At 39.5% G+C, this 15,609-nt stretch overlaps 3 protein-coding genes across 3 annotated transcripts; 2 read left to right on the top strand and 1 right to left on the bottom strand.

Moving 5' to 3' along the window:
* Positions 1–4,100: 4,100 nt before the first annotated feature.
* LOC128015016 (uncharacterized) lies at positions 4,101–7,829 on the bottom strand. Its single transcript, XM_052598774.1, has 3 exons — positions 7,797–7,829; positions 5,754–6,018; positions 4,101–5,071 (listed from the first exon to the last, which is right to left on the bottom strand). The coding sequence occupies exons 1-3, from the start codon at positions 7,827–7,829 to the stop codon at positions 4,485–4,487; spliced, it is 885 nt and encodes a 294-aa protein (XP_052454734.1). The 3' UTR covers positions 4,101–4,484.
* Positions 7,830–8,350: 521 nt separating this feature from the next.
* On the top strand, positions 8,351–11,658 carry LOC128015015 (uncharacterized). The gene is made up of 3 exons (XM_052598773.1): positions 8,351–8,518; positions 9,104–9,368; positions 10,051–11,658. The coding sequence occupies exons 1-3, from the start codon at positions 8,351–8,353 to the stop codon at positions 10,635–10,637; spliced, it is 1,020 nt and encodes a 339-aa protein (XP_052454733.1). The 3' UTR covers positions 10,638–11,658.
* A 1,061-nt stretch (positions 11,659–12,719) lies between these two features.
* Positions 12,720–14,990, top strand: LOC128015014 (homeobox protein goosecoid-2-like). Its single transcript, XM_052598772.1, has 3 exons — positions 12,720–12,918; positions 13,796–14,019; positions 14,889–14,990. Exons 1-3 carry the CDS (start codon positions 12,720–12,722, stop codon positions 14,988–14,990), a joined length of 525 nt encoding a protein of 174 aa, XP_052454732.1.
* Positions 14,991–15,609: the final 619 nt, after the last annotated feature.

The following is a 15,609-nucleotide window of genomic DNA, read 5'->3' as shown; positions in this document are numbered from 1 at the left end:
AATATTTTTGTGCAGTGTGTGGGATTTATATTTTCCTCATTTCTATTGTTATTTCACTGAACACATCAGCAGTTGATTCAGTTATATTTTTAGATGTACTTCAGTTAAAATACTATAATGTTATGATATTTCAACAAAAAGTCTCATAAATATTAATGTTTTCCTATTTCACTCTGCTCACTGGCTCAGATCTAAAGTCCCTGCTTTACTTCAGGTTTATATTTATTTTTAAATCCTAACTGCTTTTTTGATGTTATTATTATTATTATTATTATTTCCTTATTGTCTCTTATTTGCCATTTATATCTACTATTTACATTTCACTGCAAGTTGTGTCTTTTATGTATTTGTGTGTGACCAATAAAATCATTGAAACTTGAAATAAATATACTAACTTTTATAGATGTCATAGTTTTCAGTCGCTAACAAGCATTTGTCCGAGCAGTTGTCACATTTTCAAAACTCTAAACACAATTAGCACAGCATCTGTCTATTGTGGCCATACCATTCACACATTTCATGTCATTTTCACACAATATGGAGTCACTGAACACATTTCCACAATGCTTACATTTTCTGAACAGACAAGCTATACCTCCCAACAAAATTATGGATCGTTTTTGTAGTATTTACAAATGTTAACACACAACATCCCACAATAGCAAAAACAACGTTCCAAACCTTAGATACAGTATAAAAACCTCTGCTTCTGCGATGATATCAGTTCAAAAACAATATATCTTAGCTGATTTATGTTGTGTAAATTGGGCCAACCACAACTGATTCCAATCTGGCTTAGACTCAATGGCAGGGGTTATTTTTTCTATTACATTGACACTTATACAATAAAAGGAGGACTTTGAAGAGTGATATTTTTGGAAACAGAAACAGAAAAAGACAAACACTGTAATGTATGGTCGAGGAAGAGTAGGAGCAAGGGGCCCAGTGAGAGGAGCAGCAGCAGTGAAAGATGCAGTGAGAGGAGCAGGAGAAGTGAGAGGAGCAGTGAGAGGAGCAGGAGCAGTGAGAGGAGCAGGAGCAGTGAGAGAAGCAGTGAGAGGAGCAGGAGCACTGAGAGGAGCAGGAGCAGTGAGAGGAGCAGTGAGAGGAGCAGGAGCAGTGAGATAAGCAGTGAGAGGAGCAGTGAGAGGAGCAGGAGCAGTGAGAGGAGCAGTGAGAGGAGCAGGAGCAGTGAGAGAAGCAGTGAGAGGAGCAGGAGCACTGAGAGGAGCAGGAGCAGAGAGAGATGCAGTGAGAGGAGCAGGAGCAGTGAGAGGAGCAGTGAGAGATGCAGGAGCAGAGAGAGATGCAGTGAGACGAGCAGGAGCAGTGAGAGGAGCAGTGAGAGATGCAGGAGCAGTGAGAGATGCAGTGAGACGAGCAGTGAGAGGAGCAGTGAGAGGAGCAGGAGCAGTGAGAGAAGCAGTGAGAGGAGCAGGAGCAGTGAGAGAAGCAGTGAGAGGAGCAGGAGCAGTGAGAGATGCAGTGAGACGAGCAGTGAGAGGAGCAGTGAGAGGAGCAGGAGCAGTGAGAGGAGCAGGAGCAGTGAGAGGAGCAGAAGCAGTGAGAGGAGCAGTGAGAGATGCAGTGAGACGAGCAGTGAGAGGAGCAGTGAGAGGAGCAGGAGCAGTGAGAGGTGCAGGAGCAGTGAGAGGAGCAGAAGCAGTGAGGGGAGCAGTGAGAGGAGCAGTGAGAGATGCAGGAGCAGTGAGAGCAGCAGTGAGAGGAGCAGGAGCAGTGAGAGGAGCAGTGAGAGGAGCAGGAGCAGTGAGAGATGCAGTGAGAGGAGCACGAGCAGTGAGAGGAGCAGGAGCAGTGAGAGATGCAGTGAGAGGAGCAGTGAGAGGAGCAGAGAGAGATACAGGAGCAGTGAGAGGAGCAGGAGCAGTGAGAGAAGCAGTGAGAGCAGCAGTGAGAGGAGCAGGAGCAGTGAGAAAAGCAGTGAGAGGAGCAGTGAGAGATGCAGGAGCAGTGAGAGGAGCAGTGAAAGGAGCAGTGAGAGGAGCAGGAGCAGTGAGAGATGCAGTGAGAGGAGCAGGAGCAGTGAGAGAAGCAGTGAGAGGAGCAGTGAGAGGAGCAGTGAGAGGAGCAGTGAGAGGAGCAGTGAGAGATGCAGGAGCAGTGAGAGGAGCAGTGAAAGGAGCAGTGAGAGCAGCAGTGAGAGATGCAGGAGCAGTGAGAGGAGCAGGAGCAGTGAGAGGGCAGTGAGAGGAGCAGGGAGTGATTGTTTTTATTTTACACCCCCCCCCCCCTTTTTTTTTATATGGGCTTTTTGCTGTTGTTGTTTTTTGTTCAGAATGCTCTTATGTGTTTCATGGATATTTTGTTCACTGTAAGCAATACTGTCAAACCTTTTCTGTTCTATCATACCATGTTTCTACTGTACCTCCTGCAGTAAACAGTAAAGGAAAAAAATAGCTTTTTACTGGAATGCTTTTGAATGTGAACATTACTGTACATTTGGACATACAGTTCCTAACCAAGACATTTAGTGTAAAACAGTGAATTGCATGTTTTGCATGCAAATACCTGTAAAACTGAAAAATAAAAGTCTATGCAGTTTTTGTAATGTCAGCAATAGCCAGTATTTTGTAACCTGGTGTACTTTAACTGCATGTACCTTTTGAGGTGAAAACAAGTGTTATTCTTTGACAGAATAATTTAATTTTGAGTCAGATTTCCAGTGTTTTGGTAAAGTTGGTGTGTGCAGAGAAAGATGTGTTCTATTTTGAAATGAAGATTTAGTATATATTTAACAAAATGTGTTTTTGAGAAGAAAATTATCCATTTGGCCAATTGTGTTTTGTAGGTGTGAGTCTGTGTTAAGAGTTTAGAAAAAGTGTCTAAATTATGGTTAAGCGCTTGTTAGCAATTTAAAAAAAACTGTAAACTGTAATACTGAATTCTTGAATTTTTGTAGGGTTTTTGTTTCAGGTATTTGAAGTGTCTATTTAATTTATTTGTATAATTTATTATCTTTGCAGTTATATATTTTAATGATGTTTATTTTGTATTTATATTCTTGATTGGTAAATTCCATATGATTTGCATATTACTTACTACTCTTATTAAATAAAGATCTGAATAAGAGGATCAGTGCTTTCTGTAAATTTACAGCAGTTGTAAATTAAATTAAATATTAAAACAGACAGTGACTCAAGAACTTAAATCACAATCATATGATTATTCAATTGTTATATATTTTTTTCCTTTTTTATTATTTGACCATTATCTCCACACTATTTTCTATTTTCCACACTGATTTGTCCATTAATGCTTCAAAAGCAATCATACGCATCATGATTTTTTGCCTTTTTAGAGGCATTCTGTGCACTGTAATGTGTTATCAATGAATCCAATGATTCACACTTGAGATACAAATTTATCTCTGTCCGATCAATCTCTAAGAAACACATGTTACACTCAGATGAAAACATCCATCGCTACTTTTGTTTCATCTGGACTTTAATCTATTTCATTTTTATGCACTGGTGTAACAATAGATAGTAATAATCATCTGTTTTAAAAGGAAAATGGCTGATGTTGTGATTGTATATTTTGAAAACCATAATGAATGATGCTTTATTAAGGAGTGTATTAAAGGTTTGTGTCTCGGCAGCAGCTCCAGGAAGCCCTCAGCACACAGATGAGCACTTCCTGTCCCGCCTCTTCCTGTTCATGCTCCTCGGCATGTTTTAGCTGTTTATTGCTTAAACGCTGACCGACTGTATGATTTAATTTGAGCTCACTGTCATTTTTTTATTTATTTTTATATCTTTATAAACAAGGGCTGAAGTAGAGCATTTGATATTTTGTTATTATATAATTATCTGTCTTGAGCCGCACAGATAAGCAGGACACAAATAAAGAGTGAGATTGGTTGTTTCTCAAGCCTCAGATTCATGATTGATTGATTCTCAGAGAAGATGAAGATGCTTCTTTCAGCACAAACCTCGTTCAAACAGAGATATTTACAGAAAGAAAGCATGGTTTGTTGTGAAAGATGCAGAGATGTTTTGGGGATGAAGACTGAATCGTTCTGTACTCGAGTGTCATCATCGATCTCGAGCTCAGTTTTCAGTATCATGTTTCATCTTAGATTTAGTTCTGATGATCAAGAGTCACTTTTCCTTGAGTTCATGCTTTTATGAATCAAAACACAACACCACACAGATTCATTTAGTCGCTGACAAACATTATATTCACGGTTTATCTGAAAACTCTCCATTAAGTGACATTTAATGCTGAACATCTTCATTTTCTTCAGTCAGTTTCAAATCAAGCATTTGACTGAATAACGTCCGGACACACAATGAGCAGAACCTTTTAATGTCTCTCCACACACTTCTTCTTCCAGTCTGATATCTGGGTCTTTTACACCAAGAATAACGAATAGTTCCAACATTCAAACAGAAAGAAAGCGACTCTTATTCTAAAAGGTATAAAGTAAGTAAAAAGCGACTGGAGTGAGTTGAAGGAAGCGTTCAGTGCTCTTTGAACTCTGCGTCAAACATGATCTGCTGGATCTGCATCTTGACTGCGGCTCTTTTCTGCGGCGTCAGTCTTTTGAGAGCAGGGACGTAACTCAAGAGGAACAGCTCGTCCTCGTCGAAGGCTCGCTCGCTCTTCAGCGCCTCGTTCTCCTCCAGCTTCCCGTTGAGGTTGTTTGTGGTGAGGCTCAGCGGCGCTGGACTGGACACCTTCAGTCCCGGAGGCAGACCGGCGAGCAGCAGCTGGGTCATCGGCGGCACCTGTTTGACCGCCGGCAGCTGAGGGACGATGGGCAGCGGCAGCGGAGACAAGGGCTTGAGCACCAGCTCCTTCTCTTTCTCCGGGCCGGGCTTCGACTCGGCGCCGCTGGAGTCATCGGGAGAGTCGTCCAGCTCCTCCGGAGCCTCGGCTTCACCGTGACGCTTCTTCTTCCTGATGTGAGCGTCCAGAAAGGCCAGGGTTTCTCTGTGTGACCAGTAATGCAGGCGCCGGCCGCCCTCCTCCGTCCTCAGCTGGCACAGCCTGCGCTCTCGGATGTATCTGTCCCTGATGGTCTTCCATCTGCGCTTGCACTCCAGCACTGCAGACGAGAACACAGTGAGATCTGATTCACACACATCACACACACACTCCTCTGCTCAGACACAAACACACACTAAAGACTCCACACACTCTCTCCTTAGCACTGAAGGATCGAGGGCTACTGTTGTTTCTTCTATAATCAGTGTTTCTTCACAAATGTTATATTGTTGTAAAAGATGGACTGAAATGATATTGTTCGTGAATATTAAAACACTCAGACAATGACTCTAGTCTTCACTTCAAGTATTTTCTCTTATTTGATGATGCATATTCAGAATATGTATCTGTATCTGCATGAATGTGATATCTGCATCATCAGTGAGATCTAGATTGACTTTGATCTGGTGATATCATTAATGCAGTGTTTTGATCGGAGCATCGCGTCGCGCCGGACGCGTTCAGAAACGACGCGCTTTTTATGAAAAAGTTGAAATCTTGATCAAACATCACTTCAGGAACTCAAGAAAGCGTCTGGAATGAATCCCTGTAACTTCGTGATATCGCGCGTCATTTAAAGCGCGTCAGATCACAACGCGCCCGTTCTAATCCGCGAGCTGGACGCGTGCATGTCGCGTCGCTCGCGGTACACACGCGGCGGAACTTCATCAAAGTCTGAAAACAGAAACAATTCACAGTCAGACGCTTGGCGTGGAACGCGCGCGTAATGTTGACGCACTGACCGGAGAACCCGACGCACGCGGCGACCTCCCTCCACGCCTTCACCCTCCGCTCCGCGCTGCGATAATCGTGCAGCGAAGCGTCATAAAGCACCGGGTACGCGTGCACCGCCTGGATGAGTTTCTCCGTCACCGCCATTGAGTTTATTGACTTGCTGCTGAGACGCGTCGAACGGAACGCGCTCCCGGAATCACACACGCTCGCGTCAAAAGTACGCGACACGTCATGGCGGGATTCTGGACCAATCAGATTTCGCTGTGGGCGGGACTAAACGGAGCGTCGCGTCACAAATAGAAACTACAAGCGTCAGTCAAAAGGTCGACGCTGATGAAAATAACATATTATTATAATATAATAATAATATTATAGCTAAATAATAATAATACTTTCTTTTCTGACAGAGTTTTACAAGTCTCAGGTGAGTTTTAAATAGTAAAATAATTACACACTTTAGGATCTTACACAGAACGCGTCCTAATCAACATAAGTTATTAACATTCAGGAAGAGTGAGAGTTATGCGGCAAAAACATGAATTACATAAAGACTTTTTTGAAACATTTGCTTTTTTTGCCAATTTTTTTCATATATTAAAACTCTGTCACTACGTCTTTAAACAAGTTCAGTTGATGGCAAAGGCAAACTTCTTCACTGTGATGAGGATGATGATGCATGAAAATGTTGCATTCAATTTCTGTCAGGTTTAAGGTATGTTAGGGTTAGGGTTAGTTTAGATGAGTTTGGGTTAGGTTTAGTTTAGCTTAGGCTATGCAGGTGTTCAAATCGAAAACATCAGTTCGATTATTTATTTTGTTCTTGTTTTATTAAGTAAAGGGTTATGGAGTCCCTTCTCAAATTTATCAAAAAGTAGTTTTTACACTTTCGCTCATTAAGTTATTTTAATATAAATTATTAATTGCTAATCATATCTATATATTACTTTCTAGTTAATACTATCAGTGAAATATTTGACATATGTATTTCAGATTAGGGTTAGGGTTAGGTTTAAGCCAGCAGTTTAAGCAGGTTTTATTCTCCTATCTTTCTGACATAGTTAAACAGCTACGTTCTGCAAACCGCTCCCTTGACAGTATTCCTGCACGCTTGGCTAAAGATGTCTTTGACACTGTTGGACCAAGCATTGTATCTTTGGTCAATACATCTCTCAGCTCAGGGTATGTACCATCTGTTTTTAAATATGCCGTTGTACAACCACCACTAAAAAGAATAACTTGGATCCTTCCAATTTGTCTAATTTTAGACCTATCTAAACTCCCCTTTTTATCGAAAGTCTTGGAGAGTTGTTTTTAATCAACTTCAATCATTTATCAATGATTTTCAGTCTGGTTTTAAGCCCCGTCACAGTACAGAAACTGCTCTTTAAGAGTTTGTAATGGTCTTTTTTTAACTGTGGACTCTGGTAACTCTGCTGTTTTGGATCTTTTGGATTTGGCTGCAGCCTTTGATACGCTCAACCACTCTATTCTTGTATTTAGACTTGAACAGTGTGTCGGCATTAAGGGCATAGCCTTAAATGGTTTCAATCATATTTGACAGACAGAAGTTTTTCTGTTCACCTTGGTGAATTTTCATCGTCTGCCCACCCTCTTTTTTGTGGCGTCCCCCAGGGGTCAGTATTGGGCCCTATGTTGTTTTCTTTGCATATGCTGCCCTTGGGGTATATTTTTAGAAAGCACAATATCACCTTCCTCTGTTATGCGGATGATGTACAAATGTATTTGCCAGTCAAAACAAATGACAAAGCTTATTTTCTGTCATTACTTGATTGCCTGAGATACTTAAAAATATGGCTGGATCAGAACTTTCTTTGTCTTAATGAAAATAAGACTGAGATTGTTGTGTTTGGTCGTCCTGGGGATTTAAGTGCTTGTGTAGATGCACTTGGTAATTTAGGGTTATTTGTACATCCGTTTACCAAGAATCTCAGCTTGATTTTTGAAAGTGTATTTAATTTGAAAAACAGATTAGTTCTGTTCTAGAAGCCAGTATCTTTCAACTGAGACTGTTGGCTAAAGTCAAGCCCTACCTGCCACGTAAGGAGTTTGAAAGTGTAATTCATGCTTTTATAACATCTAGACTAGACTACTGTTACTCTTTATATGTTGGTTTGAATCAGCCATCTCTTCAACGCTTACAGTGAGTCCAAAATGCAGCAGTTCTAAAAAGCATGAGCACATTAGCCCTGTCCTAGCTTCACTACACTGGGTTCCTGTCCGCTTCAGGATTGATTTCAAGACTTTATTATTTGTTTTTAAGAATTTAAATGGGTTAGCGCCCGTGTATTTATCAGAGCTTTTACATGTCCACGCTCCAACCATGATTGTTTTAAAATGTGCTATGTAAATAAATTGAACAGAACTAATTAAAGTTAACACATTTGTGCTGATGACCTTTACATGAGTTTTCTGTTCTACATTCAGATCTACAGTCAAAGAACAGACAGCAGGGTTTATTTAATATGTATGTTTTCTGAAGATATCAGGCCTCAGCATTGAATAATCACACAGTTGTCTTTTATTAGTCCGCTGATATTTCAGCTGTCGCAGGTTCATCTGACTGAACAATCTGAACACTTCAGGAATGGAGTATAAGTGTAATAATTTGTGCTCGTCGAAGGCTCGTGTGGCTGCTCGTGAGGTTGCTAGCAGCAGTGGACAGTTTTCTCATGTGTGTTTGGTCCTCCGGAGCCTCTGCTTCACCGTGACTCTTCCTCTTCTTCTTCTTCCTCTTCCTCTTCCTCTTGCTGATGTGAGCGTCCAGGGCCAAGGTGTATCTGTGGCCCTCCTTCTTCCTCAGCTTGCATTCCACCACTGCAGGGAAAAATGATATTACACTATGATAAACGGTTTATTCTTCAAACAATTATCTAAAATAGTAAAAAAAAAAACACAGATTATTAGAAAATCACAATTTTCCATTTGTTTTTCCCATTTGAATGTTACATTCTGAATAATAAACATCTTAAATACATCTTCTACACGTCTTTTTGACATCTGAGAGGAAACGTCCTGTTTGATGTAGGCTATTGCCGATGTACAATAAATTATATGAATTCAAAAATAATAATAATGCTATTAGATTAAATTGCTTTAATTAATTACTGAATTACTAAGATCCTAATGTGTGTAATTATTTTACTACTCTTTAAAACTCACCAAATACTTGTAAAACTCTGCCAGAAAAAAAGTCTGAATATTATTTTTTTTGCTATTGTATTATTATTATATCATAATAATATTATTATTATTTTCATCAGCGTCGACGCATGAACCGAGATCTAGACCTTTTGACTGACGCTTGTTGTTTCTATTTGTGACGCGACGCTCCGTTTAGTCCCGCCCACAGCGAAATCTGATTGGTCCAGAATCCCGCCATGACGTGTCGCGTACTTTTGACGCGAGCGTGTGTGATTCCGGGAGCGCGTTCCGTTCGACGCGTCTCAGCAGCAAGTCAATAAACTCAATGGCGGTGACGGAGAAACTCATCCAGGCGGTGCACGCGTACCCGGTGCTTTATGACGCTTCGCTGCACGATTATCGCAGCGCGGAGCGGAGGGTGAAGGCGTGGAGGGAGGTCGCCGCGTGCGTCGGGTTCTCCGGTCAGTGCGTCAACATTACGCGCGCGTTCCACGCCAAGCGTCTGACTGTGAATTGTTTCTGTTTTCAGACTTTGATGAAGTTCCGCCGCGTGTGTACCGCGAGCGACGCGACATGCACGCGTCCAGCTCGCGGATTAGAACGGGCGCGTTGTGATCTGACGCGCTTTAAATGACGCGTGATATCACGAAGTTACAGGGATTAATTCCCGACGCTTTCTTGAGTTCCTGAAGTGATGTTTGATCAAGATTTCAACTTTTTCTAAAAAAGCGCGTCGTTTCTGAACGCGTCCGGCGCGACGCGATGCTCCGATCAAAACACTGCATTAATGATATCACCAGATCAAAGTCAATCTAGATCTGACTGATGATGCAGATATCACATTCATGCAGATACAGATACATATTCTGAATATGCATCATCAAATAAGAGAAAACACTTGAAGTGAAGACTAGAGTCATTGTCTGAGTGTTTTAATATTCACGAACAATATCATTTCAGTCCATCTTTTACAACAATATAACATTTGTGAAGAAACACTGATTATAGAAGACACAACAGTAGCCCTCGATCCTTCAGTGCTAAGGAGAGAGTGTGTGGAGTCTTTAGTGTGTGTTTGTGTCTGAGCAGAGGAGTGTGTGTGTGATGTGTGTGAATCAGATCTCACTGTGTTCTCGTCTGCAGTGCTGGAGTGCAAGCGCAGATGGAAGACCATCAGGGACAGATACATCCGAGAGCGCAGGCTGTGCCAGCTGAGGACGGAGGAGGGCGGCCGGCGCCTGCATTACTGGTCACACAGAGAAACCCTGGCCTTTCTGGACGCTCACATCAGGAAGAAGAAGCGTCACGGTGAAGCCGAGGCTCCGGAGGAGCTGGACGACTCTCCCGATGACTCCAGCGGCGCCGAGTCGAAGCCCGGCCCGGAGAAAGAGAAGGAGCTGGTGCTCAAGCCCTTGTCTCCGCTGCCGCTGCCCATCGTCCCTCAGCTGCCGGCGGTCAAACAGGTGCCGCCGATGACCCAGCTGCTGCTCGCCGGTCTGCCTCCGGGACTGAAGGTGTCCAGTCCAGCGCCGCTGAGCCTCACCACAAACAACCTCAACGGGAAGCTGGAGGAGAACGAGGCGCTGAAGAGCGAGCGAGCCTTCGACGAGGACGAGCTGTTCCTCTTGAGTTACGTCCCTGCTCTCAAAAGACTGACGCCGCAGAAAAGAGCCGCAGTCAAGATGCAGATCCAGCAGATCATGTTTGACGCAGAGTTCAAAGAGCACTGAACGCTTCCTTCAACTCACTCCAGTCGCTTTTTACTTACTTTATACCTTTTAGAATAAGAGTCGCTTTCTTTCTGTTTGAATGTTGGAACAATTCGTTATTCTTGGTGCAAAAGACCCAGATATCAGACTGGAAGAAGAAGTGTGTGGAGAGACATTAAAAGGTTCTGCTCATTGTGTGTCCGGACGTTATTCAGTCAAATGCTTGATTTGAAACTGACTGAAGAAAATGAAGATGTTCAGCATTAAATGTCACTTAATGGAGAGTTTTCAGATAAACCGTGAATATAATGTTTGCCAGCGACTAAATGAATCTGTGTGGTGTTGTGTTTTGATTCATAAAAGCATGAACTTGAGGAAAAGTGACTCGGTTGATCATCAGAACTAAATCTAAGATGAAACATGAGACTGAACGATTCAGTCTTCATCCCCAAAACATCTCTGCATCTTTCACAACAAACCATGCTTTCTTTCTGTAAATATCTCTGTTTGAACGAGGTTTGTGCTAAAGAAGCATCTTCATCTTCTCTGAGAATCAATCAATCATGAATCTGAGGCTTGAGAAGCAAACAATCTCACTCTTTATTTGTGTCCTGCTTATCTGTGCGGCTCAAGACAGATGTTAAAAAGCCGTTAATTCCTGGATGAAAAGCACGTATAGTATATGGACGTGTATGATTACGAAGGAGTCAAGTGTTTCTGTTCACGTCTGAAATTCAGATATAGCTTTATTTTAAGCACCATGACCTACAAATATGAAACATGTTCTGACAGAAAGAGTTGAATTTGCATCTAAACTGACCAAGCAAATATGTGCTCGTGTTTAATTATTAAACTCTGCTTTCTGAATTTCACCCCAAAACTAAATATCATGATCCCTAAAACACTTAAGCAAGAAAAAAAGAAAGATATTGTTAAGATATCCTTTTGATATGAAATGTGATTTTTCTGCGATGTTCTAAACTTGGTCTTTATTGTTGGTTTATTCATAAAAAATAAATAAAGTAAGCCCTGCTTTAGCACATTTCTGTTTGAGTTTGTATGCTTCACTTAATTTAACTTAAATATTAAGTCTGAAACTTCATGTTTTAAACGAAAATAAGCATAAAAGTAAATTGTTTTTTCACATAATTTTTAAAAATATAATTTGTGGAGTAAATCAGTGTTATTGAGATATAAATTTTTAATTATTTTTATTAATATAATTTTTTTTATTATTATATTTATAATTTTGATGGTAGTTAGCTTTAGTAGTTCTCGTGTTTTTTCAGTTTTAATCATTTTTATTTTCTTTATTTCCTCGGCAACTAGCTCAAATAAAACGAAACATTCTTGCATTTTATTTTATTTCAACAAAAATGTTTTATAGGTTCAGTGTTATTTTAGTATAATTTTTATTAATATTTTGGATCAGTTTTTGGTTCTTGTTTTATGTTTTTCTATTTCAAAATATTATTTTAATTAATTATTTAAATGAATTTATACCTTTTTTAACAATTTAATGTATTTATTTAATATACACATTAATTTTGTGTTCACTCTGGTGAATGTGTCTTTTGTTTTTAAGTGTGTTGTGTTGAACAATCTGCAATAAATAAATAATAAGAAATAAGAAAAGGAAGCTCAGGATCAGTATGAATGCTTGGATCTGGAGGGTCAAATATGAAGTAAATCTCATGCAAATGCTGAAGCCAAAGCTGATCCTCTCAGAGACCTTCATGCTCTCCGTCGACATCCAACAGAATCAAAACACATAATGCCGTGCGTTTATCTTTCAGCACAACAATGAGGCTTTCTGTCTCTGTGTACATCTCATTTGATACAGTGCGATCTGATTTCTTGTCAGCTAAAGCCAGATTACCTCCATCTCCAGCGCTCACTAACACCTTCACAAAACTGGGATTTCTCAGACACTTTATACATTTTTTCCTCCTGGCTGTATAGAGGGATAACGTTTTGTCTCCTTGCTTTTAATCTATTTGGTAAATGGGGGTTTGACACAGAGAGCAGAGTGATCCGACTCTATATGAACACGTTCTGCTCTGAACCCGAACGCATTCTGGCTCAGAACCATCTAGAAATGTCATGGGCAAGAAGAGCTCTGTCTTCACCATCGACCGCATTCTGAGCGCAGACAACCACAGGATCCCCAGCCTGCAGGAGTCTTCGGCCCCGGGGCCCTGTGAGGAGATGCCGGCCCCTGAATCTGCAGTGAATGGAGACTTGATCAGATCGGCCTGCTGCTTCTGTTCTCACTGCGGAGAGATTCTGCACACGGCTGCCAGTAAGAGAGCTTCCACTCCTTCAGTCAAACCAACCTCACACATGACTCCTGATGGAGCTTTGAGGGAAAACATAAACGGTCTTAAAAACGGTTTGGCATTGTTTTAATGATGTTTTCACCTGTCATTCTCTTCAGTGTGATGCAGCAAAGATATTAGTGTCAAAAGATTTTCATGTAAGCATAAAGGAAATGTAACAAAACCACCATAACACTTGAAAATGAATGTGAAGAATGAGTTTTATATTATATTATATTGGGGTTTTACATTACAATAATTGTATATTTTTTATTTAATGAATCTGTAGAGCAAATCAGTGTTATTTTAGTATTATTGAGATATTATTTTGTTAATTAACATTTTAAAACTATTATTTTACATTTTTACATTATAACTTGTGTTATAGTTTTTGTATTTTTGTTCCTTGTCATTTATATTAGTTTATATATATATAATGTCTAGCTTTTATTAATTTAAATTGTAATTTTAGTACATCAAGTTGAAGTAAATGAAGTAAATTGAGTTTCATTAATATTCTGAATCAGTTTTATTTGTTAATTTTTAGTTTTCATTTTGTTGTGTGTAATTGTGTTATTTTTAGATTTTGTTTTATTTGTCTATATATATTTTTTATTAATTAATTTTCCTAAATGTTGTAGCTTAAATTTTATAACTTTTTTATTAGATGTTTATATTTTAGTTTGTTTCACGTTACAAACATTTTAGTTAATTATATGTGTTTTAGATGTAAATTTGCTTAAATTTGATGAAAATAATGCTGTTTGATTTTTGGGTGGAATATGACCAGTTTGATTATATTCTCCATGTTTAATCTAATCTCAGGCTGATGATGATCTTTGTGGTCTTTTGTTGCTGCAGCTTGTCATGTAGTTTGGGGAAAGCAGATGTTTGCAGAGACAGCAGAAGCTCTCGGCAGGGAAAGCTTCAGTCATGTTCAGAGGAGGGTTCGGCGTCACCGCACCATCTTCACAGAAGAGCAGCTGGACGCTCTGGAGGATCTGTTCAGACAGAACCAGTATCCAGACATCAACACCCGCGAGCAGCTGGCCCAGAGAACACACCTGCGCGAGGAGAGAGTCGAGGTGATCCACCACACTGTCACACCTGAACAGCAATTTAAATATTCATGTCGTATTTCACCCAAAAATATATATAAAAAAATTACACACTAAGTCAAGTCAGAATTGCAAGATATGAAGTAAGAACTGTGACATTTAAAGCCAGAATTTCTAAATATAAAGTCAGAATTGCAAGATGTAAAGTAAGAATTGTGAGATATAAATTCAGAATTGCATGATAGAAATTCAGAATTGTGTGATGTAAATTCAGAATTGCGAGATATATATTCAGAATTGCATGATAGAAATTCAGAATTGTGTGTTGTAAATTCAGAATTACGAGATATAAATTCAGAATTGCATGATAGAAATTCAAAATTGTGTGATGTAAATTCAGAATTGCATGATGGAAATTCAGAATTGCATGATGTAATTTCAGAATTGCGAGTTGTAAACTGAGAATTGCGAGATGTAAATTCAGTATAGCGTGATGTAAATTCAGAATTGCATGATATAAATTCAGAATTGCGAGATGTAAATTCAGAATTGCGTGATGTAAAGTCAGAATTGTGTCATGTAAAGTCAGAATTGTGTCATGTAAAGTCAGAATTGCATTATATAAATCCAGAATTGCGAGATGTAAATTCAGAACTGCGAGATGTAATGTCAGAATTGCATGATGTAAAGTCAGAATTCAGAGAAATAACTTGAGAATTGTGTGATGTAAAGAAAGATTTGCATGGTGTTAAGTAATAACTGCATGATGTAAAGTCAGAATTGTGTGATATAAATTCAGAACTGCAAGATTTTGCATGATGTAAAGTTAAACATCAACAGCTGCAAACAAAATTAATGCTGAAAGTCAATAGAAACAGTGACTGTGATTGTTGTAGGTGTGGTTTAAGAACCGAAGGGCAAAATGGAGACGACAGAAGCGCCTTCCGTTCAGGCTACGAGGGCCAGACGACTGGAAAACCGTCCTTCATAGTGAATGACATGAACATTATGACATCTGGATCATATTGTTTGCTGTGTGCTGATATGAAACCCCCATAAAAACAAGAAGAGCTTGTTTTTCTGCTGAATACAGATCACATTAAAGAAGTGTTGAGTGGTCACTAGCTAATCATTTATCAACTGCTATGACTTGTTTCATTTTTACTAAGATTTATGAAAATTGTACTTTTTATGTAAATTTTTTTATATTAGTTTTCATACAAGCGATTTTGTCAATATTTGTGGATTTGCACACATGCATTAGAAAGCTAGTTATTCTAACAAAAAACTCTCACTGACACATAATCACTTCAAGAATATTATGAAAGTTATTGTATTTCATATAGCATGAATGACAGCATAGAATATTTTTTTTATCTTCATCGAAAGTCATGGATTTATTTGCTAAATGCTTATTGTAATGAGGGATATAATGAGTCTGACATTTTGAATGCTGGCGAAATGTATTAAATGTAGTCATTAAAAAATAAAACATTCATAAATTGTCAGTGCAATATTGAATCATTGTTACGTGAGCATGAATGCTCATGTTCGGAAAAATAGCAGGCTTCCGAGTGTAATATATCTTTTGTTAATAAAGGTTAATAAAAAACACCA

Source organism: Carassius gibelio, chromosome A5 (genome assembly GCF_023724105.1).
Source record: "Carassius gibelio isolate Cgi1373 ecotype wild population from Czech Republic chromosome A5, carGib1.2-hapl.c, whole genome shotgun sequence".
Taxonomy (NCBI): Eukaryota; Metazoa; Chordata; class Actinopteri; order Cypriniformes; family Cyprinidae; genus Carassius; species Carassius gibelio.
Note: the sequence above shows the minus strand (reverse complement) of the source record. Positions and strands in the feature narration are given on the sequence as shown.